General features: G+C 42.7%; 1 protein-coding gene across 2 annotated transcripts in view; it reads left to right on the top strand.

The window, feature by feature from the left end:
* Positions 1-24622, top strand: part of arl15a (ADP-ribosylation factor-like 15a) — an 88023-nt gene extending 63401 nt beyond the window's left edge. For both annotated transcript variants that reach the window (XM_077560941.1, XM_077560940.1), the window contains exon 5: positions 22530-24622. In XM_077560941.1, the coding sequence (XP_077417067.1) occupies positions 22530-22682 (153 nt within the window). In that variant the 3' untranslated portion in view covers positions 22683-24622. The remainder of the gene's footprint in view (positions 1-22529) is intronic.
* Positions 24623-25601: the final 979 nt, after the last annotated feature.

Genomic DNA, 25601 nt, shown 5'->3' with positions numbered 1-25601 from the left:
GGCCATCTTTAGGTTCATGTGAATCAATCTTTTATTGAAAGTGGAAAAACTATAAATTAAGCAAGTATGTTAGGAAGCTTATGAAAAAAAAAAGCGGAGTGCAGAATGTTCTGTATTTGTGACCTCCACCGATGAGACTTCAATTCCTTCCAGTTGTTCCTTTTGGAAACCTTTTGACACGGTTTTCTTTTTCTTTTTTCTTCCTTTTTTTTGAGTCAAGCTCCAGTGTCCTCATCCATCCCTGTCTGTCTGGGAAGCCCACCCCTCCACCTTAGTCCCGCAGTGTCCTTTTCGAGGGCCAGCTTGTCTGAACCTTAAACAACGGTTCCATTTGTTCTGCCAGGGTTGGGAATGTACTCAGCCACCTTAAGCGATGTTTCTGCCAATCCCCCTTGATGCCAAACCTGCGGGCCTTACTCATATGCCAGCTCTTTTTTTTATGCTCTCTTTTCACCCTGTCTGCTTCGCTCTGTGACAGTGTCACAGTCGCTGGCGAAGGGTCCCAGGAAGGAGGAGCCATCTGTGTGGTTACATGATAGTGAACTAGTCCACAATTAAAGTAAAGTAACAGTTTTCACTGCAACTTTTGGATGATGAATCTATTAGCTTGGGAAAACTAACAAGATTCAGGCAAGTCATAAATTCTGATCGTTCTTTTATTTGACTCATACCTTAAAACCAAATACATGATTATTAGTTTAACAAATGTGTCTCGACTCAGTCCAACTCTAAGTAATAAATATACGCGTTTATGTATCTGTCTATCTAAGCAGCCACTGTTCACTGGAACCAAATACGCGATGGACTTCATGCCTCATTGCCCGACACTCTTCCATCACCATTGTGTGTGAGATGGATGAGTGAGCGTGTGTAAACACAACATAGGGTCGCAGAACTGTCCACAGCACACAACCAATGTGGAACTCTTCAGAATGCTCTTGAAGTACTTAAGAAAACACAAGCTACCGATTGCTATCTGTGTGTCGGCTCTTATCTCCACTCAAAACGAGGCTTGTTTCTGCATTGAATATGCAGGGGAATACAGGACAATATCCGGAACAACACATTATTTGCGTAATATCTAACATGGATCGTGGTGTGAAGTTGAACTACATGGAGGGGGGGGGAAAAACCAACAATTGAAGTTTTTCGTCAATCTGGTATTGATCTTATCTATTAAACTTTTGACCCAACGGCTTTAAATGTTCCGTGTCAGGAACATCAATGCCATCAGCTAACAAGCAGCACAAGAGAGAAAGTGGGCGACAAGGCACTGACAGGGAGGGCTTCCTTGGCTGAGCGCAGAGAATGAAGAAAGAGGAGTCATCTGTTCTGTCTGCTACATTACCCATGAATGAGGCCTGGGCACGTTGGCCCGATTCACAGAGGGTGCACTCTGGCCTCAGGAAACAAAGAAAGGACACATCCAGTCACTTTGTAGCACTTAAAGCCTCTTCTTCTTCTTCTACATACACAATGAGAAAAGTATTTGGTCACCTGTCCATTACGCTTACATGCAGTGCAATGATCCTGTCATTTGCAGCTATGGCACTATGCACCTTTCTAGGAAAATCAACAAGATTTAGGAGTGTTTCTTATAGGAAATGAAAATATAGATAAACACTTCAACTCCGGGCATCCTCTGCCGATGCTTCCTGGTTACCTGGCAAGGTATTCTGGGCATGAGCAAGTACTTGCTAGATGGCCTCAGTTTGCTTTGCGTTTTTCAGGCCTTCAATCCAGTTAGATGATCAGCATTCTACCAATGAAGATGGAAGAGGTGGCCAGAAATAAGAAATTCTGGGCTTCCCTGCTCAGACTGCTGCACCCGTGACATGGACTCCACAATGAGTCCACTGGGACATGGTCTTGCAGGGGAAGAAAATGACCTCCCCACAAACTTGGCCAGATGAATTAACATTTAAACGGAAGCAAAGGTTTGAGCTAGCGTGATGATTTATTAGTTCATGTAGAGAAGTGTCTCGACTCCAAAGTCTTGCCAAGACTCTCTCAGGAATACTTTCACATCAGATATTAGACACCATGTGTTTTCCAATAGCAGGAGCAAAATGGTGCATCACCTGTTTCCTTGTCCCGCAAGTTCCTATCTGTGTCATTGGGCAAACACCTTGTAAACAACCGGATATGTGATCCATGCGCACCATCTCTCTCTACTTTTAGAACCAGGCGGGCCCTGAATGGGGATGTCCGGGCTGGCATCGACATGTCCGGACTTGTTCTCCAGCCTTTGCCCCCACCAATAACTGGAGGCCCTCCCTGTGAATCACAGGCATGTCTTGTAAGGGATATGTTAACCTTTCAAGCACATTGGGCAGCAATACCCTCCATGCCTTATTCTTGACATTGGTTACTATGTAGAGGATCTGATTATAGCAGTATAGTGACATATTCTGTGGTTATGCTGTCGCGAGCACAAGACATGTCCATGACCTCAGTGCAACATGATTATGCACTAGGCTTAACCCGGGGCACCAGAGGGGAGTCAAGGGTCTGCATTCCTCTTTGTGTGTATTATGATCTCATGGACTCCAGTGACACTGATTCACGTTTCCTTGATCTGTCTCTCGAGTGTGCTGAATACTTTGCTGCACATCAGACAAGTGAAGAGGTTTAAAAAAATAAAAATCTGTGTGAAATGCAATTTGCACAAATGACAGAAATGTTGTCTCATGCGTGGTCTCAAGTGGGGATCCTACACATAAACATAACACACAAAGATATGCTCCAAAGCAATACTGCTGTTGTATTTGCAGAACAAGCCACATTAAGGGGATGAGGTGAACATTTTTGGTATTCAGATGAGCAGCTTGAGGCTAGAGTTGATGTGCCCAGACATTTAAAGATGGTTTGTTCTGCAGAGCAAGACTGCGAGCACAGCTATTCAGTGCAGACGGTATTGTGTGGGACTTGGCAGACACCCCCTGAAGCGTCTTTTGAAAGAGGTTACCTTGTTTGCCCCTTGAGCTATTTTCGCTCTGCCTGTGTCTGGACTCGCAAGCCTGTGAAAATACTCCTCGCAAACCTTATCTCCACCTTCCTCTCCTCCATCCGTGCCTGCCATGACGTCACCGACGTCAGGTATCCAAAGCACACAGCGGTAAACGGACGTTTATTGAATACGAATTATTTACACACCTGCTTTGCAGCACATTCCTGATTACATGCTCTAATGGGATGGGCACTCCAAACGGGATTAGTCCAGCCTGGGGGCATACACCTGAACCGCTGTGCAACCACTACACAAACATCCTCCTGCTAAGACAAAAGCTTGTGGAAAAGTTTACTGTAACCTAGTGTTGTCGGTATTTCTTTGTCATATTTGGCATGTATATATGCCAAAGGCTGCAATGCCAAATTGAAAGAAACATTGCGAAAGCTTGATTTGACCATGCAGGAAAAAATATTGAATTTTAATGCAAATGGAAATCTGTCCTGATTCCCACGCAAATTCCAATGTGGGTGGGGGTAATTGTTGTCAGTTTATCACCTAAATGTTTCCGTATCCCCGGCATGTACCAAATTTCCAAAACCATCTTTTCATTCCTTTTTATCCTTGTGGATGAGCAAGCACCAATTTAGAGCATTTCCCCCGGTGTGCCATGTTGCATTATACCATGAAGGGCTGGTGGGCTGCTTGCTAGTCAGGCTTGTTTTTGGTAGCCATTTTTCAAATTAGTGTTAACTTTATTTTATTTGAATAGAATGTAGATTATTTCACCCTCTAAATTAGAAAATCACATCACTTCAGATATACGAATTTGCATCAAAACCACGCGTTCTTGGCTGTGCGGCTGCGTCAAAGCCCTCTGGCAACAAATGCGCAATGTTGAGGCCACGAACAAAATGTGTAGGGAAATGACTCACCCCGTCAAGACCTGATTGGAGCTAATTGAGAAATGTTTAAGGTCTCTAACGTGACATGATCAGGATGATCCTCATGGTTTACTCAAGCAAGTTGACTCACTTTTTATTATTTATTTTTTTCCACTTTCCTTTCTTTTCTTTGGTCCTTCCTCGGGTCTCCTGACGGCCTCACGACTCTGGCTGCAAGTGTTCGGTTTAGGTGAACGGTATGGGATTTTTTTTTTAATAGGTTTTAGGTGAACTAATGAATACACACACACCCGCATGCACGCACACACACATAATCACCCACATACAAAAAACAGGGATGTGATTTTTCCGCTAATTCGCGGAATTCCGCTTTTTTTTATCTCCCCCCCCCCCCCCCCCAAAAAATCCAATTTTTTTTTTTTTTTTTTTTTTGTAGTTCATTGTGTAAGCACATGACTCCGACAGATAACATCTTCTGCTATAACAAAGACATTTGTGGTATGCTCTAATATGAGTTACTTTTCATTTGGTCATGATACAATTATTTGTTCATGAAATTTGAACTCTTCAACATTATTTATGTGTTAACTTAGTAATCACATTAGTTAGATATGATGATATTCTCAGTGATAGTTTTTAAAAGCAAAGGCAGTCCAATGTTTTTGAATGTGACTGATTTTGAGTTGACTAAAACTGCCATTTTATATGGGATAGTTCAATATACATTGAAAATTTATGCTGTTGTTTTGTCTATTTCTTTGTCATGTGAGTGCATTGAAAGTACTTAAAAACACGGAAAACCCATGAGCTCCGGGGGGCTTCGCCCCCGTTGTCCCCCCAACAGGGCACTGCCCTGGACCTATCTGGGTGCCAGCGGCCCCCAGACCCCCGGCTAAATTTTCAGATAATTTCACTTTGGTCAAATCACATCCCTGAAAAAAAAAAAAAAAAAGGAGAGCAATGGTGATGACATGTCAAATCGGTAAAATTACCGAATGAACAATACTGAGCTCTCCAAAAAAAAAAGAAGAAAAAAGCAAGTTGACTCACTGACATTCTCTGGATACTTTGGGCCACGTTCTGTGTACGTTCTTTACGTGCCTGACTTGCACGCTTTCAGTGTACGCCGACGCTCCTGTAATGAGGACACACCTGCCCATGCGTAACTGGTTCAAGTGCAAGCAAGGACTAAGGAGGCGTGACTCATTGAAGTCTGAGGGTGGCCGTAATTTACGGAGAGTGGACTTTTCCTGAGACATTTGATTGCCATAGAAATCCATTTGGAAATTACGTCACACTTTAAATGTGAAATTAACTTCCATAGCAGATATGGAAGTTAATCATCACCGCGCTGCTGATGACGTGCCCGCTGCCATTCGCAAGTAATGCTGGGCTTATGACAGAATGCTCCGGTGACAGCAGTGACGTGCCTACTGCTCCAACACAGTTCGTTGAAGACCATAAGACTTAAAAATAAATAAATAATTCGGATTAACTAAATCTAATAAAAGCAATTTAATCAGAATACTTTGCTTATGACATCAATATATAAAAGCGGGTGTATCTGCTGTTCTATAGATCTGCCGTCATGCATGTTTCAGTAAAAGTGTTGAAATATGCATTGAAATCTTTCTCGTCTCGACAGTACTGTATTGTTCAATTACTGAGCCATTCTTGGCTCTTTTTCGATTTCTTCTGCCTTATTGATAAACGTTGAGAAACATATGTCAAGACTGGCATTTGAAATAGGGATACATTTTTATTCCAAAGGTAAATTTGAAATTTCGGTTTACCTGACATGATTAGATTTGAATTAGATCGTTGGAACATTATTGTTTTGTTGTACAACAAAATGTGTCAAAATTTTAACATGGATTAATTAATTTAAAAAAAAAGTATTACCAACTTTTGATTTACTTTACATACTACTATCGGTTTAAGGTTTCCATTTTCTCTACCCACAGGGTACGATGGGAATGTTCCACCCACGTAATAAATATTTACAGTTTTTTATTTTTATTGTCCTTGTTAAATTACATGAGAGTTTCACTTGAAGACCTCATTGAATATCCCTGTTTACGGTCTGTGTCCGGCGTGACAGGAAGTGTCTCCACAATATTGATCAGAATCATCTTCTAGAGTGTGCGGATATACCACTTTTCTAGGATTTCCTCACATAAGCAGAAAGTTGGAATTGACTATTGTATCAGATGAACCCTCAGTGAAACATGTTACATCCTGACTCCAAACACCTCCGTCTTGTTGGCCTTCTACATTGTGTCTGGATTCCTCTGATTGATTGATTTCATTGCATACTTGTTTGGAGATAATGACTCACCCCCGCATGATGGGTGGGGTGGACTGACTTATAAATATAAAAAAACCTTGATTAATAGCTTGATTATACGTGCTGTCAATCTGAAATAAATATGAAGCAAGGACGCTCAAATTCAAATTGATTGACTATTCCCCCAACATGGGGTGAACATGAGTTGAATATTTTATTTGCTAGATGACTATTCAGTAGTTCATGTTAACTTGGGTGCACGGAGCATGTCGCTAAGTATGCTGCCAAGTAAACGGCATACTGCTGCATGTCGTACCATGCACAACTTTTAAAAACAGATTCATGCAGAATCTTGCCTGCCCTGCTCAGTGTCTTCCAATCACAGCAAACATTAGCATGATTTAGAATACCAGGATGTTCCTGAAAAAACTGATCATTTTGTTAAGTTTGAGGGTAATTCGTCTTAATGGCAGGCTACTTAGCATTAGCATGGAATTGGTGTTTTTTTTTTTTTTTTTTTCTTCTGGGGAGAGCTCAGTATTGATCATTTGACATGTCATCATCATTGTTCTCCCTTTTTTATTATTATTATTATTATTATTTATATTTTTTTTGGGGGGGGGTATGTGTGTGTGTGTGTGCGTGCGTGCGTGCGTGCGTGCGTGCGTGTGTGTAAAAAAAAAATAAGAATTCCCATACCGTTCACCTAAACCGAACACTTCAAAATCCAGCCAGAGTCGTGGGGCCGCCAGGAGACCCGAAGAGGGACCAAAGAAAAGAAAGAAAAGCGAAGCCCAGCACCGACCAGACACCACCCACCGGGCCAAAAGAAAAAAAAAGCATGGAATTGGTGTAATGTCTAAACCTTGTCGATTCCCGTTGGTGGGTTCACCCTTTTCTGAGATTTGGACTGGAATGGGAGTTGTAATCGTCAGTCCGTCTTTTTGTTTTCGCCATGCTTCCATTATCACTCCGACACCACTATTTTAGGACCAACAGACAGAGGTGGGCATTCCATCAGTAGTACGGTCCGTCAGTCTGTCAATCGTCAGCAAAATGGTCTGTCAGTAGTGATAAATGCCCACCTCTGGAAAATCTAGCTTGGTCCTGTGGCTGATGCAGATTATTTTTGTTTCCATTCATTTTAATGTGAAGGGGTGGGGGGGGGGAATCAGCATTTCATGAATATTACAGTTTGTGAACAGTTCACGAAAGGTGTCTCAGAGAATGAGAGACAATGTCAAACTGCTTCATTGCAGTAACCGAAAAGGCTACAAAGACCACCAATTTCACCCACTCCCATCGGATTAGACTCCCCGTGTAATGTATGCACGAATCTCCATGGAAAGTGCAGAAAGTGTAATGAGGCAGTCCGACTCGGGCAAACTGCGCTAGACACGGTCCAAGACGGAAGCAGCTTGTCAACCATTGTCATATTTGTGCACATGGTGAACTTGCAGGTCCTGGCACACGTTGGGTGGTGGCTGTGCCGCGTGACTCATGTGGCGCCCGGTGTCTGAAAGTTTCGTCAAACGTCTGGCACATGGCGTGTGTGTCATCGGGGCCGGTGACGTCCGTGGCTCTAAATTCTCCGCCGGGCGCTGATTGGATGCGCAGCGGATGAGGCACAGGTGAGGGCCAATCAATGGACCTTTTGAAAGAAACAACACAGCGTGAGCAACTCTGTCACCAAATGTCTCGAAGTCACTTGTTAAGATCATTCTTATTATACCTTGCACTTGCGTCACTACTGATGGGAAATGTTGATTTGAATATTGCCAGCTCATTCACAGTTTGGAACAAAGTGAAAGTTGCAGATTAGTCACTGGCAAATACGTGGATGCTTTTTCGTTTTTGAATTATTGAAGAGGAATTAGTACTTGATGTTAATTGCGTCTATCTTTGCTGCTAATTGGTTCATTTTCCTTAACCTTTTCATATCCTCAATCAAACAAATATCAAGATTATTTTGCAAGCTTGTGACCTAATGTTAGTGTGAATTTGCAGAAAATGTAAGGAATTGATTCAGGGAATACAGTCAGTAAATTATTATTGGATGGTTATTCTGTGGCATTTTCTGCTTAAAAATCACACGTTTTTGATAATGATCATTCCTCATCAATATTCTCATTACTTTTTATTATCATGTACTACTTATTCTCATTCGGGTCACAGATGAGCTGGAGCCTATCCCATCTGACTTCAGGCAAGACTAAGGGTAGACTCTGGACTGGTTATCGGGCCGATCAGAGCGCACATTCACCCCTATGGACAATTTAGAGTCTTCAATGAACCTAATGTTAAAGTTTTGGGAATGTGGGAGAAAACCAGGGTAATCCGAGAAAACCCACGCAAGCACGGCGAGAACATGCGTCGATAATGATTCGAAAGCCAACAGAAAACAAAACGTCCTGTTCTTTTACATGGTTCTCATCTAAACGTCCCATTAGCAATCCCGATGGGGCTTGTGTGCTCACCACATTTGCTGTAACCCCATAAACACTTTGGATCAAAGTGATGCTTGGCGTCGCACTTTATGTAACTGTTGTCGTCGAACTTTGCTCCGTCTCGTGCTTCATCACAGGTCAGCGCTTAATCGTCATTTGAGATAGTGTCTTCGTCCCCCACGTAAAGGATTGCTGCATTCCTGTCAACTGATTCAGCAGATGTCTCCTTCATTCACTGCTTTTCTTCTGCCTTGAGAGACTTGAGCAACGTTGCACTTTTTTTTTTTTTTTTTACCTTTCTTTCTGCAGAATATTGATTAAGAAAAGTTCCAAAAAAGGGCGCCCTGCCAGTCCCGTAAAAAATTAGATCATTGTGCAGTGTCACCAGTTCTTTATCTACCAGACAGCCAACGTTTGGGAGTAATGAAAATGAGTGCAGTCAGGGATGTTTTATTCAATTTTGTTACATTACCGTCGTAGCTTGTCTACATTGAGATGAAATGTGCTCTCAACTTGCTCAGCTGCAGAATTTTTACTGGAGAATCCCCCTCGTGGACTGTCTCAGTATGCTTACTAATGAAGACCAAACTACTGCATTAAATTGATTGAAACCAGAATGTACCGTGTTTGAGTTTGGACTATTCTATTGGAAACTAAACTCCTCTGGCATGTTGCGTACACTTCTATCGATCGAGTATTGGATCCACCTTTCTGTGTATTGTCCTATCTTTGTGACTTCACAACTTAAATTCACAAGTAAAGAACAGGGAGCCAAGTAGGAGTTGTGTTGAAAGACAGGCCACATTCTTGCTCTATCATCTTTTATGAAGTCAATAGTGGAAGAAAAATATCTGTTAAAAAGTGGTCACACCAAAATGGCTTTCCCCGTTCACATTTGAATTATATACACAAATAATAGAGCAATGCTTTGCTAATCAATTATTTCATAATTGTCGATTCCCATTATCCAATTTTGACATATTAAACGCACCCTCAGAAAATGTATTTAGATATATATGTATATTAATAGTACTGTATTGTGAGCGAAAGTAGTTCCATCTGTTTAATCACACTTTATTTAATCACGACAGAATGTGCATACACATAATTTGATTAAATAATGGCCTGATCAATTGATGATGTTTAAAAATATATATATATATACAAAATCAAAGCTAGTCATTAATCAAATAATTTGTCTTTTTTTTTATTCTCTGCCTTTTGAGTGCCACCAAGAGCCACAGCAAAATAATTTTGTTACAATTTTTTTATTTTTTTTTTAAATCAGACATTTCCGCTCATACGAGATTTACAGAGCTGTTAAGTTATCCCTTTTGCATCTATGCTTGTAAGCAGCAAGAAGGCTTCAATTTCTTATCGAACCCAACTACATCATCACCACCACCTAGCGTAGTGGAGGCAGGCATCGTTTGGCCAAAGATTCAATTTCACTCTGTTGGTTAGGCATGGCCTGTTAATCACATTCTGCTGGTATCATAATCTTGAGCAAAAATATTGTGGTTTTTCGGTTCAGGTCTGAAATGAATTATTTCGATTTTTCTCTCTCGATTGAACACAATCTATTTCATTTTTGCTATGTTAGTAAACATAAAAGGAAAATAAATACAATACCTTTAAAACTGGTAACCGGCCCATGCTTATGCTCACTGCATGTGGGGCTTCACAGAAATGTAGAACGGGGTGAGAACGAACTACCAAAATCTGGATATCCCGAAAATGTTGTGAGTAGTAGTCAGATTAAATGAATCTGCTGAATATCTGCATCTAATTGTAGTTGGCCGCTGTGCTGTGCTGTACCGAGTGATAGAACTAGTGATGGGCTCGAATGATAAGATAGCGGACAGGCAAAGAGGATTTGGGGGGGGTAAGGTGGTGTGATTTTTAACACCGCAGCTCGCTTGACCTTGACAATGGAGCCACAGAGCATCAGCAGGACAGCGTTGCATCTCCCTCTTTTGTCTCCATTCGCTTTCCTCTTAACGGCGAGCGCGCTTGTCGGCGGGCGCGTCGTTTGCCGCCGCCGCTTGCTGCGGCAGCTCAAACGCACCGCCGCATCTCTGCTGTAGCACATCCCCCGCGCTCGCCCCACCCTCCCCTCCTACCTCACCTCACGTCTGCTCTGTTTCCAGACAAGCGGGTTTAAAAAGTCAACTGCGTATTGAGCCGTCTAGACTGAAGTTGGTCAGCAAGCAGACCCCCCCCCCCCCCCCCCGACTTGTGATTTGCTGGCTACAGTGGAAAAAACGGATGAGGAGCAGGTGACCTTGCTGCGCTCTGTCCTTCACTTTTGGCTCTATGGCCACATTATATAAACGTATTGACAACGATGCAGCGAGGCTCCGTGCACGCCGCAACATCAGCTTGGACCTCAACGTGCGATAATTCACTCAGATGACATATGAATATCTAATACCCCACCCCGCTCCAACACATTGCCTGCCATTACCCACCACCCTTTTTTTTTTGTTTACGTTGACCTGAATTGGGGCTGCCATGGCCACCTGGAACATACTTCCATAGGTAGCCATAGGAACAGAACTACACATCACTCACCTTGTTGCGTGTGACAAAATCGAGGTAAACGTTGCAGGCTTAGAGCGATATTCATTTCATGTGTGTTAAACGGCTCATTTAACCCTGAAGAACCCAAGAACCCTTTTCTCCTTTGGAAAATTAAATGACTGCTATAAGTTCACTGAACACCAAATTATGTTTTTTCAATTTTAACCCTTGTTTTTTGAACTAGCTCAGAGTTGCTAATTTATCAAAATATATATATAAAACATACTCCTAGGCATTCTGCAACATGATATGAAATAGATTAACAAAAAAAAACACAATTTTACCATCTGATGGTTTGCTGAGAAGATGGTTTTGTTTGGATTGATTTCCAGCTCAACAAAACAGCATGTTGCCAGCCATCTTGTCACCACCACTCTGGCTCATGTAAGTGCAATATTCATCCACTAGATGGCCCCATGCAGGGGTCAGAAGTGGCACTCTGGACTTTTGAAGTAAAATTTGTAAACAAAAAAAAAAAAAAAGGTCTTTGTAATTTGAGTAGCAGAATTTATTGGGGCCAATTTTGACCCCGTGGGTTCTCCAGGGTTAGAGGATTGACACAACTTCCGAAGCTAAACACCAATTTCTCAACGTCGCCTACAGACGGTTGCTCTACAGTGGCAAGTTTTTGCCTTTCACACAGAGGTCCAGCAGAATTGCCAAAAGGTGCGATATTGCTGCGGAATTGCAGATGATTGAGGTGTGGAAATTCGTTTCTTGAATTGTCGCACTTTTGTTATGGGTCCGATACCTCATGTCATTGAGTTTATGCAAGACCATGCAGTTTATGCAGAACGGTGACATGGGGGAAAGATAGAAAATGTGTTTTACAAGCAGTAAATGGTGGTTGGGTTCCGTCTAAAAAAAAAACGGTCGAACATGTTCCAGGTCCACGTGGGTAAGATGTACTGTACAGACTGTACAAAACTCCTCCCATGCACTTGTTAAAATCAGCAACTGTAACTATACTTTATTTATTTAAACTAAACACATGTACTGTATAATCAATCTGCTTTCATGAAGTACAGAAAACAGAATATTTCCTTTTGAGAGGCTGAAACCTGAGGATTTGGACAGTCAAAATAGTTGTCGATTAACCGATTAACTTTTGACACCCCTAAAGCACACATTAAATAAAGAGTGCAAGCGATGAACCACAATATTGCAAGGTAACACATTGAAAGTTTTTTTTTGCGTTTTTGACAGGAATTTAGTCCACTAGCCTTCACGACAACTGACACAAAAAAGAAAAAAATGGATTTGAGGAAAAATTGTGTGCGATTTAGACAATTTTCTGTTCATGTTGTTTTTCCCAAATATGTTCATTGAGATTTTTTTTTTTTTAAAGGTTTGCCATGTCTCGCTTGTTCCGGCTAATCACGTCCATTCAAACCTCAATCACCTCTGATGCTGATTGATCCCGATTCTTTACCTCTCCTGCATCTTTGTCTTTCTGCAGCCCTCCCACTCATCTTCATCTCCGCTTTCTTTCCGCTTCCCACCCATGCAGCCTTTCTCATTCTTTCATCCCCGGGCTGGTGGTCCGCCCCTCTGGGAGGTTAAGGGGCATTTTGGGTGAGAAGGCTGTCGGCAGGTTGTGCGGGCACGTAGCTTGCCTTTTCCCACAGCTCACGTCAAATGTTGCTGAACCCTGACCTCAGCGGGTCCTCTCAAAATCAGGGAGGAACGGAATTCAGCCCAGCCAGACCCTATTCAAAACTGGACTGTCCATTGGAGGGAGAGAAAAAAAAGAATCCCATCCAATTGTGGCCCGTGCCCTCCCTTTTGTGCGCTGTTCAAGCAGGGTCGGACGACTGGCCGCCGCTAGCCGGGACAAGACTTCCGAAAAGCCTATTCAGCATTTGATTTGACCCCTGGTTCCATTGCTGACTCACAGGGATCAAACACTGGGAACCTTTTGGCGATCTATTGAAACAAATCTTTTTTAGCAAACTGTCCAATAGTCTGTTGTGCCAACGTTCAGTCAATGTTCAACTTAAGTGGCGCCTCTTTTGTGTCCATTTTGATTGCCGCTTGTTAAAGTCTTTACTTTTGATACGTGTGTGTGCGTTCATGATTTGCAGTCGTATGAAAATAGTCGTTCGTGTCAAGTCTCAATTGGCTCTACGTGGATTCTTTGGAAGTCTTTTAAAATAGCCAGGATCAGTTTCCGCAACGGGTAACGGCGCTTTAAAATTAACACAATTCCAAGAGAACATCAGCTGTCACTTTTGCTGCTCGCAAACACCAAGTAAGGAAAGCTACTAAACAAGGCCAAGGCTGTTGCAACAACTGCACCGTTTGTCGATTGTGCACATTTAAACTAGGGCTGCAACTAACAATTATTTCAATAATCTATTTATCTGTCAATTAAAAAGGACATTATTTCAAATTGGCGGTCCAGAAACATCAATTATGGTTCAGTTACTGGTTTGGTGTGTAATAAAAGTTGTCAGAAAAAGGGCAAAAATGTTCAAACCTTAATCAGTCTGCTTTCAGGACTACAGAAATAATATTTACTGTTGAGAAGCTGAAATGGAGCTGAATGAAAAATCGTGTGGACAATTAAATTAATTAATCGATTATAAAAAAATAATTGATTACTTTGATTACGTGTCAATTCATCTTTACACCTCTAGTTTAAACTGAAAAACTGAAAAGAGTACATTCATGATTGTGAAATGTGACTATGCAACGCATTTGAGGTAGAAAAACGGCACGAGTTTTCAAGACCACGACATGTGCGTGCGTTTGTGTTTTTGCCTTCGCGAAAGCTTGTACGGACGCCAGCGTGATGCATGTTTTAAATCTTTTGCAGAAGGCTTTGATTGTAATGCCGCGTGCTGTGTGCTGAAGTGGGGGGCCTGCTACATCTTTCAAGCTGGTCAACTGTCAGGACTAGTGCATGAAAGGGGGCCTCAGAGTGAAAGGGGGGGGGGGGGGGCTGAGGGTCTTACTAGGGGGTCCTGCAGAAGGGGAGGGTGAGGGTAGCTTGTGATGGACCGCCCGGGTTCGGAGGACCCTCTGTGTGGGCTGCGACAGCGCGGCAGGCCTCCTGGCAAGAAACTGAGAGGAAAGTGGGGAGGGGCTGCTTGTTGCTTGTTGGCACGTCGGCCCCCTGCAGCGTGGCACACGGGTAAGATGCCAGCCTCACCCGCCCGAGACCCAAAGACCAGATGTTCTTTGTCAAGGCGCCTTTGGGCCTTTACCAAATGGAGTTACTGTAAAGCTGTAATAAGCCAAACGGGGACCACGCGACCACACACTTCCCAGGTACTTAATCCTCACTGGCTTTTCTTCACGTGGACCGGGTCAACCCCCGGTAAAAGGGCCACAGCTCTGCCACTCAACCTGACAATTATTTTCTAGCCCACACGAGAGGATTGTCGCCCAACTATTAATACCGATTGCTCACGTCCAGTCCACTTTCATCGCACATCTTGCAATGGCTGCATGGAAAGGACATTATGGCCACGCTTACGAGCAGTAGCATTGTTGCGTGGAGCGCACCGAACGGGTCAGCGAGAACGTCTCCTGTGCAGTCCATCTCAGATTTACCGCACCTCTGAGGGATGGCTCTGATCTGGCACCGGCCACTTGGCTTTGAAGAGAAGCGTACCATCAGCGGATCACTTTGAACACGTACCCGGCCGAGCCTGGGGGAGACCCCTGCTCTCCCACCGCAGTGGAATAGGACAGTAAATCTTAATGCAGGCGTTGGGGACCCGCGTCTTAATGCGATACTACCCGACACAATTCAACAACTGTAGCTCGGTTCCAGGGTGGCCTCGGCATTTTCACTTGCCGGTTGGGCCTGGATCCAGTAAAAACTGTAAGCTGAAGTTTTTCCGTCCTTCTGTTACTTTCCCATTTGCAAGTGCATACTTCAGGTATAGTATAGTGCAGTTAACATTTTTGTATCTAGGAATTTTTTTTATACAGTATTCAGAATTTTTATAGCGGCAACCCACATTAATTAATAACACAGTCACCACCCAAAGACTTGTCATTTGATCACCCGTCATCGACTATTAAAATGCCTTTGTAATATAAACAAACCTGACATTTTATTTGAAAATGTGTACAAATGTCAAGAGCCTTTTAGAGTACCTCAAAACGTTTTTGCTCTTGGAGGGAATGGATTTTTCAGCGTTATTGATTTAAGGAAAATGCTGATTTGGCTATGGAAAGAGGTTTTGCAAATAAACGATGACAGGAACGGATACCACGTTGCGCATTTTGACCAGAGGGTGGGCACTTGCGTCTTTCGTCCCTTTCCGTCATTGACGGATGCCCACTTTTGGCGAGTGCATCCGCATTTTCGGCGAGTGGAAAAAAAACACAGACTGAAAGGTACCATCTGTATTGACCGAGATCGACAAACGTAAACCTGCTTCCGTCGATGCTCTGTCCGTGTTTTTTCGAAGCACTCGCCGAAAATGCAAGCGGGGAAGTCGGGAAGAGACGTGAGATAGAAGTGCCGACCTCTGGTTTATTACATTGTAGTCACACAAAAAATGCCGGCAGATGAAGCAATTGAAATGTTTCTGGAATTAATAATAGAAGGGAATATTTATTCTACTCTCGATGGATTAGACGCAGTGGTTTCTTTATCTCCGACAGTATTCGTAACATAAGCGGTCTTTTTTTGCCGTCTCCTTTTCACGATAGCTCGGAATGCAGTGAACGCTTTCGCAATCGTGACCAGAGTTCTTCCAAACCAGAAAGCCCGATCAGCAATCCGTCCACGATCACTTTTTGTTGACAGACAGCCAAGTGACGCTCTCGCATGACGTCATCTCATGGTATCTTATTGACTTTTGCTTTACGTCGGGTCAGGCTGAGGTCCAGTAATCTCCTCAAAACGCAGCGGGCCTTGCATCAATGACTTTTATTTACTGGCCAGTGGGGCTGTTTCATTTGACACCTCCCGCAGATTGCGGCACAATGTTTGTTTTTTCCACTGACCTCCCAAGCACTCGCCTTGTGGGGACCTGCAGGCTTTTTCTCGTGTCTTGTAGACTCTTGAGGTAAGCCGGAAAAGCAAACAAAGGCCATACCTATTATATGGTAAGTAGATATCGTGTTACGCCGCCGTTTCAACGCAGTCGCCAGTACTGGCCACTTTCCAGGTGACTGATATCTTGGCGGGGGCCGACATGTCAAGGGACGGGGTAATTGATTGTCTTGATATTTGAGTATGCCGCTTTCCCTAGTTCATAGAAGTCCTAAGTCTTCCTCTGAGAGACAGGGACCCCACATCTTCATATTTAAAGACGCCTGCTCCATTTACAGAGTTTGGACGAAATCAAAAGAATTCGGCGTTTAAAGATGCGCTCTGGCAGCGTTTTTTCCGTCCTCCCTATAGGTCTCTTCTGCACACATGATCCTAAGTAGCGTTTGAACAAAGGATGTTATTTTTGTTGAACGGAGCCCCCGCTGAAGGTTACCCAAATGAAAACCTCAAGGCTGAAATCAAGTCGGCTCTCCAATGAGTTTATTGAGTAAAGCTCCCCTTGCTCTACAGAGCAGTTTGGATGTTGCCTGCAGGAACGTTAGCGTCTGAAGGATAGCATATCGCTTTGAGTCAGCCTTTTTTATCAGCTTCTTTCGTCTTTTTGGCTTTTTTTTTCTTCACCAAAGGCTAAAAGGCAAAATGTTCTCAAGTGAACATTTCCTGTTCTTCCTTTTTTTTTATGATCCTATTACTTAAACAGGAAGAGTAATATTAGTATTATTCAATATTATTGAATTTAATTTAGATTTGTTTCTCAGACTTCAGGGACCTCGGGCAAATAAATGCAATAGCCAGACTCAACAAAGAATGACTGTCCTACATAAGAAATCCAGAGTTTACGGCGCGGGCCATGAAAGATTATTCTTCGATACGGATCTGCTTGCAGGAGTGCGTCTTGCGGACCTACATGTGCTCCATCTGGCATTGCTCTTATCCTCTGCAAGAACGCTTGACTTGAATTCCCAAATAGGCGAGCGTATCATAAGATAGCTCAAACAAAGTAGGTTGCTTTATCGGATAAAATCCCATTCATGTTCATTTAGTCTACTTTCGCCTTTTGGTACTGCAATTACACCCATGAGAAAGACACTAATTAGAGGAAATACTGCCATTGATAAGAACAACAATCATTTGACATCCAAAAGGCACTGGTTTCTCTTTCCTGGTCAGTCTGGCTCGTGCGGTCTGCTTCCATCGCGTGCCTACGTGGCCAGCAGGCACCGACTGGCACAAGGCGGCAGCCAAGCCAATTTATCCTGACAGGATATCCTCTTCACTTGACATGAGTCTACTAGCGAGCATCACATGTAGCGCTCCTGGCACCAGGTGCCATGCGTGTGGCCATCAGCGCTCTAAGCTGCCGCAACTCCATTTGCCAGGGTTGCAGCTTATGCACAGCTGACGAACCGCACGGTGACTTCCTGCGCACACTGGGTCAGTGTTGCCTCGTATTTCGCGTTTGTAGTGAGTAGAGGGCAAGTGTGTATTTAAACGTGAAGTTAATGTAACTTGAATTTGTGTATAATGGGAACGCGCCGTAGTCACGGAGTTGTATAAATGTACCGGCAATGGCGCTTACTCACCCGTAGCGAGACGTGAAGCCACCGGCGGCCATTTTTAGTCACCACTTAATAAGCTTGCCCAACTTGAATGCATTGATTTTCTCCATGGTGTTTTCTACGGCAAAAATGCTACAATGTGTAGCATGCGGTTACGCCATGAAGTCTGAGAGAAGTGCAATATATACATTTCATCACTAAGAATATTTTCTCTTCAAAGGTATACCTCAGAGTGATACTCAAAGATCCGTCGGCATCATGTTCTCAGTACCATCTACAATGTAATGAAAGCAAAAACCCGTTGGGGAAAAATGTCAATCTGACCTCTGTGAGTCACAATTCACAATGTTGAGATAATCTACTCTGAATGATCAAAATAAAACCCGAACAGAAATTGTCAATAACAATGGCATCGCAAGATGGCTGGCTTCAGCCACGATGGAGTAATTGGTAGCCCATTCATATAAGTCTCACTAGCCTAGTAAATAGAGCTTGAAACGGACTAATTGACACTTTGATTTAGCATTCCGCAGTGACGATTATAGCTTGAAGTTGATTCGTTGCCAATCACATTTAACAGCACAGATGCGTCGCCGAAATCAACAGGTGGTCAGCGGTGCCTCAACTGTCTGGAAATATTTAGACGTGTATTATGGTCGCTAGCAAAATATGCAAGTCCGTCCTCAAATATAAGAAATGTACACCCGTCTGAGAAGGGGGGGTCCACTAACGCTTAGTTGAGTGGACAGCCTTAAAGACAATCAACTGTAGCGTCTGTTTGGACGATAAAAGCAAGACAAGCAGCAGTTGATCAATCGTTTTTTTTTTATTCTGAGAATGAACATAGAAACATCCATTTGGCAATTTTCTCAAGTTAGCATATGCTCGCGGTTCTCTTCCTCCGAGGATGGGGGAGAGTGTGACAATAAAAAATTAAAATAAAAAATTAAAATAAAAAAAATATATATATATATATAATAAGAAGTCATTCAACACCTAGCTGTAAATTTGTAATTGCAGTAAATAATTGTTAGAAAAACACTTTTGGGGAATGTGGCATGTGACAGTTTCATATCATCCTACCGTTTTATAGTGAAGCGTGGGGGGGGGATAAGGTCCCTTGACGTACGTTCAATGTATAAGTGCAATTGTTAGTTTTGTTTCGGTTGGTGTTTGTCTCGGAACAAATATGGTGTAAGAGCACCCGTGCATCAAGCGCAAGTCAAAGCTCGCTTTCTGTCGCGCTCTTCCGAGCCCGGCTGGATTCCACCCAACCCAAAATGCAACCGATGCAGGTGATTCTATATTTTGTTTTTGACACCCTTCCTCGCGCACATACGCGTAAGCCGCTTTCTCTTATGTATAGGTGGGGTGCGCATGACCTAGAAGACACTAGACTGGATGACCCAATGGTCATTCTCGGAGCCATCTGGCAACGGCGTACTTGTGGCTTACCCTTCCCGCTGCCTCACGCAATTCCTTAAGCAAGCATAAGTGCGCTTAGGAGGACTTAATCTTAAAGAAACGGGTTCGGGCCGCGCTGTTGGCGAGCCGGCGTGGATGCGACCAGCCATTAGGTCACAGGGTTCCTTCAGCCTCATAACACTAAAGCGGTTTGGAGGCCAAAGCGCCACCTGTTGTTGCCGGGACTAAAACCTCTGGATTGATTGATTGAGCTGATCACCAGAACTGTCTCAGACAAAGGCCTGTCCGGCGCCATTCAAGGACGCTGGAGAAGAATTTTTTGACTTCTCTCAGTCAAACCCAAAACGTTTTTTTTTTTTGTTTTGTTTTTTATATGTTCAACTTCTATGCAGCCCCACTAGTCTAAATATGGTATTCTGGTTTATATTATGTTAGTGGAATATGAGTTATGAAACAAAATCCAGACGTTTTTATCCATCTCATGGTGCGGCCATTTTGCCACTTGCTGTCGACTGAAGATGACATTAACTCTTTGACTGCCAGACGTTTTCAGAAAAGGGATGTCGCCAGTGCCAGCCGATTTAAGCATTTTGACTGATCTTTCAAGGTCCACAGAAAATTATGTGTTTGGACTATGGAAACACACATACTGCCAAATGAAAGATTGAACTCTCATCTTTCATCAGAAAAAAAAGTTTGTTTCTACCTTATTCCGTTTCTGAGTAATCAACAATAGAAAATGGTTAGTTTCACCTCTGTTTTGAAACAAACGTCTTTTAACGTCTTTGGCACTCCTCCATAGGATTTTACTAAACGTTATTTAACGTTTTTGGCAGTCAAAGAGTTAATGTTGCTCAGTTCTCAGGTAACAACCAATCACAGCTCGGCTTCAGAAAACAGGTGAGCTGTGATGTCATCTTCAGTCGACAGCAAGCGGCAAAATGGCCGCCCCCTGAGATGGATACAAAATGGCTGGATTTTGCTTCATAACGCATATTCCACAATGTTTAAAGACTAATGAGGTCACATATAACATATTATTGTCAAGAAATGTTTAAGGTTGACTTCCCCTTTAAAATGTTATAATAGAAGAAAAATGATTCATGTGCAGAAAGGCGCAGTGCGTTCCCAACGTACCCTGCATAGCATGTAGCATTTGTAGCCGACATCCCAGGTGGCGTTTACTGAAAACTAAACACAACAAAAAGAGTTACACACATTGTATATTTAAATAAATACAAAGCGTTGTTTGTTTTTAAAACATCTCTAGCGCTAATGCTAAAGTCAATGTAATGTCCCATTCAAATGCTAACAGGAAATTAGCATCAACTTCAGGAGTGATATTCCTTCAAATAATGAATATTCAAGTAGATGGATTCCACCCAAAAATGACGTATTAATGAATTATTTGGTGAACAAATGGTGCTTGAGAACGGTTTTTAGTTTTTTTTGTCCAGAAAAGCAACCAGCGCACGGTAATAGGTAATAATAAGAGCAGTATCTATAAAAGACCTTTACTGCCTAATCTTTGCTCTCATGTTCTTACGGTACCGGCAGAACATAATTCAACTCGTGTGCTTGACCAGCGATGTCGTCTGCCAATGCTAAAGAAGGCAACTGCCCTTTTGTGAATTGTGGAGGAAGAGCGAGCGAGGCTTGAGCCTGTCTCCGCTCACACACACACACACACACACACACACACACACACACACACACACACTGCGGGCCTTTTGACCGTCAGCCAGTGCAGGGCTCACAATCTTCCAGAAGAGGGCCTTGGTACAGGCAGCAAGACAGGCAGCCAGACAGGCAGCCAGCCGCATCGTCTGCAGTCTCGGTCTGGGGCTACTGCCTGCACCGAGGCGGCTCATGTTACCCAGACGGATTTGTTAACACTGTTTGGGTCCGCTCGGCTTTCTATCCGGGCCCCCGAGCCAAACGCGGCTGAGGTGACTTAATCTGTCATTAAACTCACATTACACCCGGACAGAGACTCTCGGCTCAGGGGGGCAGAGACGGCGCTCCCTCTCCCGCTCGCTGGCATGGCTGGTTGCATTTGAGCAGGCACAAGACCCCCCGCCCCGCCCCCGTCCCCCCCCCCCCCATCCTGGGCATGCCACACACCATGGCACAGCTTGACAGCACAACACGCTGCAGGAATAAACAATTTCACTTCACGGGGGGGTTCACTAGCCCGTCCGCGGATCATTTTGGCTTGGAGGGAGTTAGAAGGACCTGCTAGTGATCACAAGCATGAAAAATGTATAATAAAAAAACACACACAACCATAAATTCAGTCTTTGCATGTTGTGGGAAACAATTTGAAATATGTGCATTTATTTCCAGTCTTTGCTTTTAATAATAGTGCAAATTGCCAATAATTGTGTGCGTTATTCATATGCAGACTAAAACTGGCAAGATATGAAACAGATAAAAAAAACTTAACATTAGGATTGATGATGTGTCAACTGCACCTGTTTGCCTGCTTTTTTTTTTTTTGAAGAGAACAAGATAATCAGTTTGCTGTTTCTCATTTTATATCGCCGTCCTTGCCAGCTGACCTCATGACGCTCGTCTCAAAAACAACACCGGCAGCCAAAGAATTGCATTGATTGCTTCCTTTGTCATCCGCCGTCGCTCCTCAAATCACCCGCGTTGGCGTGCTTGCGCAGGAACATGTGCGGACAACTTCCAATTTGTTCCCATTTCAAAAACGACGGTCCCGTGGGATCGGCTGGAAATCATCAGTTGCGGGGTCAAACTGTGGCTATCATAAAAACTTGAATTTACAGCCGATGTTTTTGAAGTGGCATTTGAGCATCCTTGCAATGGAACAGAATAACGGCATTTCCATTCATTTCAACGGGGAAAGATGATCTGAGATTTGAGTTTGGAGCATGGTCATTCACTCCCGGCCATTTTCACTGAAGCAACCCCCTTCGCTCCTGGCTGTTTTACTGGATGTCAACTGATTTTGCACAGCCCACAGAATATTTTGTTCTGTTGCTATAAAAACACGGAACCTACCAAAAGAAAAGATCAGAATCTCTTCTTTCATCAGGAAAACAAATATATTTGTGTGTGTTTCCGTTTTGCAGCAATTAGCATTAGAATATAGCCAAGTTGCATCATTATTCACAAACCTGTTGGAAACGCTGGGGAAAAGAGCTTGTTGCAACATGGCCCTGTTTGATCTCTTATACTTTCAGCGACCTCCTCAGGTCAAAGGATGCATCAAGGCCTTCTGTATGAGCTAGCATTTAAAAAAACGTATAAATACGTTTTTGGGAGCAAATGAGTTCAACTCGTATCTCAAAGCCCCATGTTGTAATATATTGTGCGTTTTATGTGTGCAGGTGAAGAAGTACTTTGAGCTGGAGCCGCTGGCTCGGGGCAAGCGCTGGATCCTGGAGGGCAGCAGCACGGACCAAATGGACGCCGTGAAGGAAAGCTTCTCCCAGTTCATCATCCTGCTGGAGGACAAAGACGCGCAGGGCGCCAGGATATGACGGCGCTGGTTAGCGCCGAGAGACACGAACGCCGGACGATGACGCGGACACGCCCCGCTGGCGCGCGCGCCGATGGATCCCCGCCCCCTTACTTCAGGACAACCTTCCAGGGGCCTTCAGAACCACGTAGAACCTCGTTGTTATGATGCTCCTCCTGCACCGTGTGTTGAGGTGGGCTTTGTAATCTCTAGCTTGCACCCTTGCTCACACACACACGCACACACGCGCGCACACACAAAGTGGAGGCCAGGTTGTCTGTAGATAAGTTGAACTCTAGCCGCTAATTACTTTTCAGGATGTCCGAGTGGGAAGCGTCGATGTTGTTTCCACTGTACGTGTGTCAAATGTGTCATGTACACAAGTTCCATATTAGCGTGTGACGTCATATCTAACCTGAGCCTTGTAAGCGGCGAATCTCATAAGAGTCGACTGTACATTGACCAACGCCAACGGCACGCCGAACGCAGTCGTGCTGCGAATCACGCAGGCACAATATGTCTTCAATGCTTTTAGCAATGCACAACATGTCACGCTTTATCGGGTGTCATTTTTTTTTATTTAAAAAAAAAATATATACATTTCACATCACTTAAAGCCAATGACCAATACGAGTATTTGGGGCGGGTCACAATAGTTAAGAGAAATCATTAATATTTGAGATTCTTGTTGTATCAGGTTGCAATATTATGAAAATATACACACTAGTACTACACAACTACAACAAAAATTTTATTTATAATTTCCTTATTTTGTAAAGATATTTTTCTTAAAATAATTAAGAAATGTTGCGACTTTACAAGAATAAATTTGAAATATTATGAGGATAAAAAAATAATTTTGAGGGGGGAAAAGTTTCGTTGAAACAGAACAAGGGAACGTTAGCTTGTCATATTTGAAAGTCATCGTTTTTTTTTTTTGATAATGAAGATGTTTTAAGACAGGTAATAAAAAATGCAATTTTACTCAAGCATTAAGTTGTAAGTTAGCATTTTACAAGAATAACGTTAAATTGAGATGGTGGGAAATATTGTCATTTTTACCAGCACAAGTTGGCAATGTTGCAAGATTAAAGTCAATATTACGAGAATAATATTAAGAGGAAAAGGTTCTGCAAAAATGATGTTGGACCTAACAGGCAAAGTGAAGTCATCATTTTATGACATTAAAGTTTCGTTTAATGGGAAAAACAAAATATGCCAAGCAGAAATGTGTAAAGTATAAGATTGGGAACAAGCTATTTGTGGAATATTCCAACTAAATACCTTACAGTAAGATTTTTTTTTTTTTTTGTCATATATTGCTAGAACTTCTTTTAATTGCGAGACTCGGGTCATTACATTTGGATAAAAAAAAAATGAATTCTGACACTGACTTGATTCACATAATATTGCAACTGTTTTCCCCCTCCAAAAATCTGACATCAATCATTTTTAAAACCTTGCTTCTCCTTTTTAGTGTGCCTGTCCTTTTTCGTCGAATAATTGCGCAAGCTGGATGTATTGACAAACGCACTCGATGTTTTTTTACTTGAGTGTTTTCGTCTCCCGGGTCACTTGTTGTTGTTTTTGTTGTGGTATTTGTCCTAATCCGCGCCGGGCCGCACGCACGCAGGCTGCCGCCATGGCGGCCCAATACAAAGTCAATCAATCAGCCGCAGCAACAGCTGCATGTGACAAGTCCCTGTCTGACACCCTAATGCCTTCCAACTGTCTGTGAAGACCCCCCTCTGGCCCAGACCGACCTCGACCCCCCCCCCCCCCCCCCCCCCAACGCCCAAGTATATTTGTGTTCTGTTTTGCTCGGATCTTCACTTCGTTCATGTACCTGCCATCTTGTCGGCAACATCGACGAACAACACAACGACTTTCACTCTTTTTCATCTTTACTTCTTTAGTCTTTTTCTTGTTTGTCTACGTCTATTAAATTTGTAAAAATCTCAACTGTTGTATGCTGTATCTTTGCACTTTATGGAACAACAACCGCAGCATTTAAATGGGTGGCGTTAACCTTTAAGCAATTGACATCTGAAAACAAATTTAAATACTAGGGGTGTCAAAATTAGTGTGTTAATTTTGAGTTAATTTAAAGCTGCTTTAAGCCGCAATTTTTTTTTAAACGCGCGATTAATGACCGCCCCTCACTTGGGAAGCCTGCACTGGGGGAATTCCAGTCACAAAGCAGCACACACGTCTACGTCAAAATTTAGCAGTAATACATTTAATAATAATGCATATATTTGTGGAGACTGGGGTCAAGTTGTATTTTACTATTTTAAAAATGTGCAGAAATTCACAAGTTACTTCATGTTAAAGATTAGATAGCTCTTAATATGAAAAACAAGTTGTCACCGTCTTACAAATGCAATTATGCCACCTAGTGGCAGAAAAATGACCAACACAAATCAATATCACAATTGTTTTTTTGTTTTTTTTACAGTACATTTTTTCAATTTTAACTCCATTTTAACTCATCTCTCTCCCAAAACAGCTTACCTAAGTGTCAAAATCAAATTTCTATGTCATACAAGTAGTCAGTGCCCCCAAAATGCATCGTCCCTTTGGCATTCTGTGAGCACTGCAGGTCAAAATCATAAGATGTTTTGTCACAACAGCAGGCCAACATAATACAATTATATATAAAACTCAGGGGGGGGGGGGGGGGTGGTTGCAAGATCAGTTTTCAAAGTTTGCGGTTTGACACTTTTTATTGACACAAATTTACTTACACATTAGAGTGCAACAAAAGAAAGTGTAAGCTGAAATCTGTGTATTCATAAAAAACTAATAACTAAAATGATACCTTGCGCACAGCGTAAATGAAGAACTGCTGTAACATTTTCACTACACAGTAAATTCTGTCGGGTAAATTTGACTCTATTTAGAGTGGGACTAAATAGACTCAGTTTTAGAGTAATATTTA

This window comes from Vanacampus margaritifer, chromosome 3 (genome assembly GCF_051991255.1).
Source record: "Vanacampus margaritifer isolate UIUO_Vmar chromosome 3, RoL_Vmar_1.0, whole genome shotgun sequence".
Classification (NCBI taxonomy): domain Eukaryota; kingdom Metazoa; phylum Chordata; class Actinopteri; order Syngnathiformes; family Syngnathidae; genus Vanacampus; species Vanacampus margaritifer.
The sequence above is the reverse complement of the archived record's forward strand: the minus strand, read 5'-3'. Positions and strand labels throughout refer to the sequence as shown.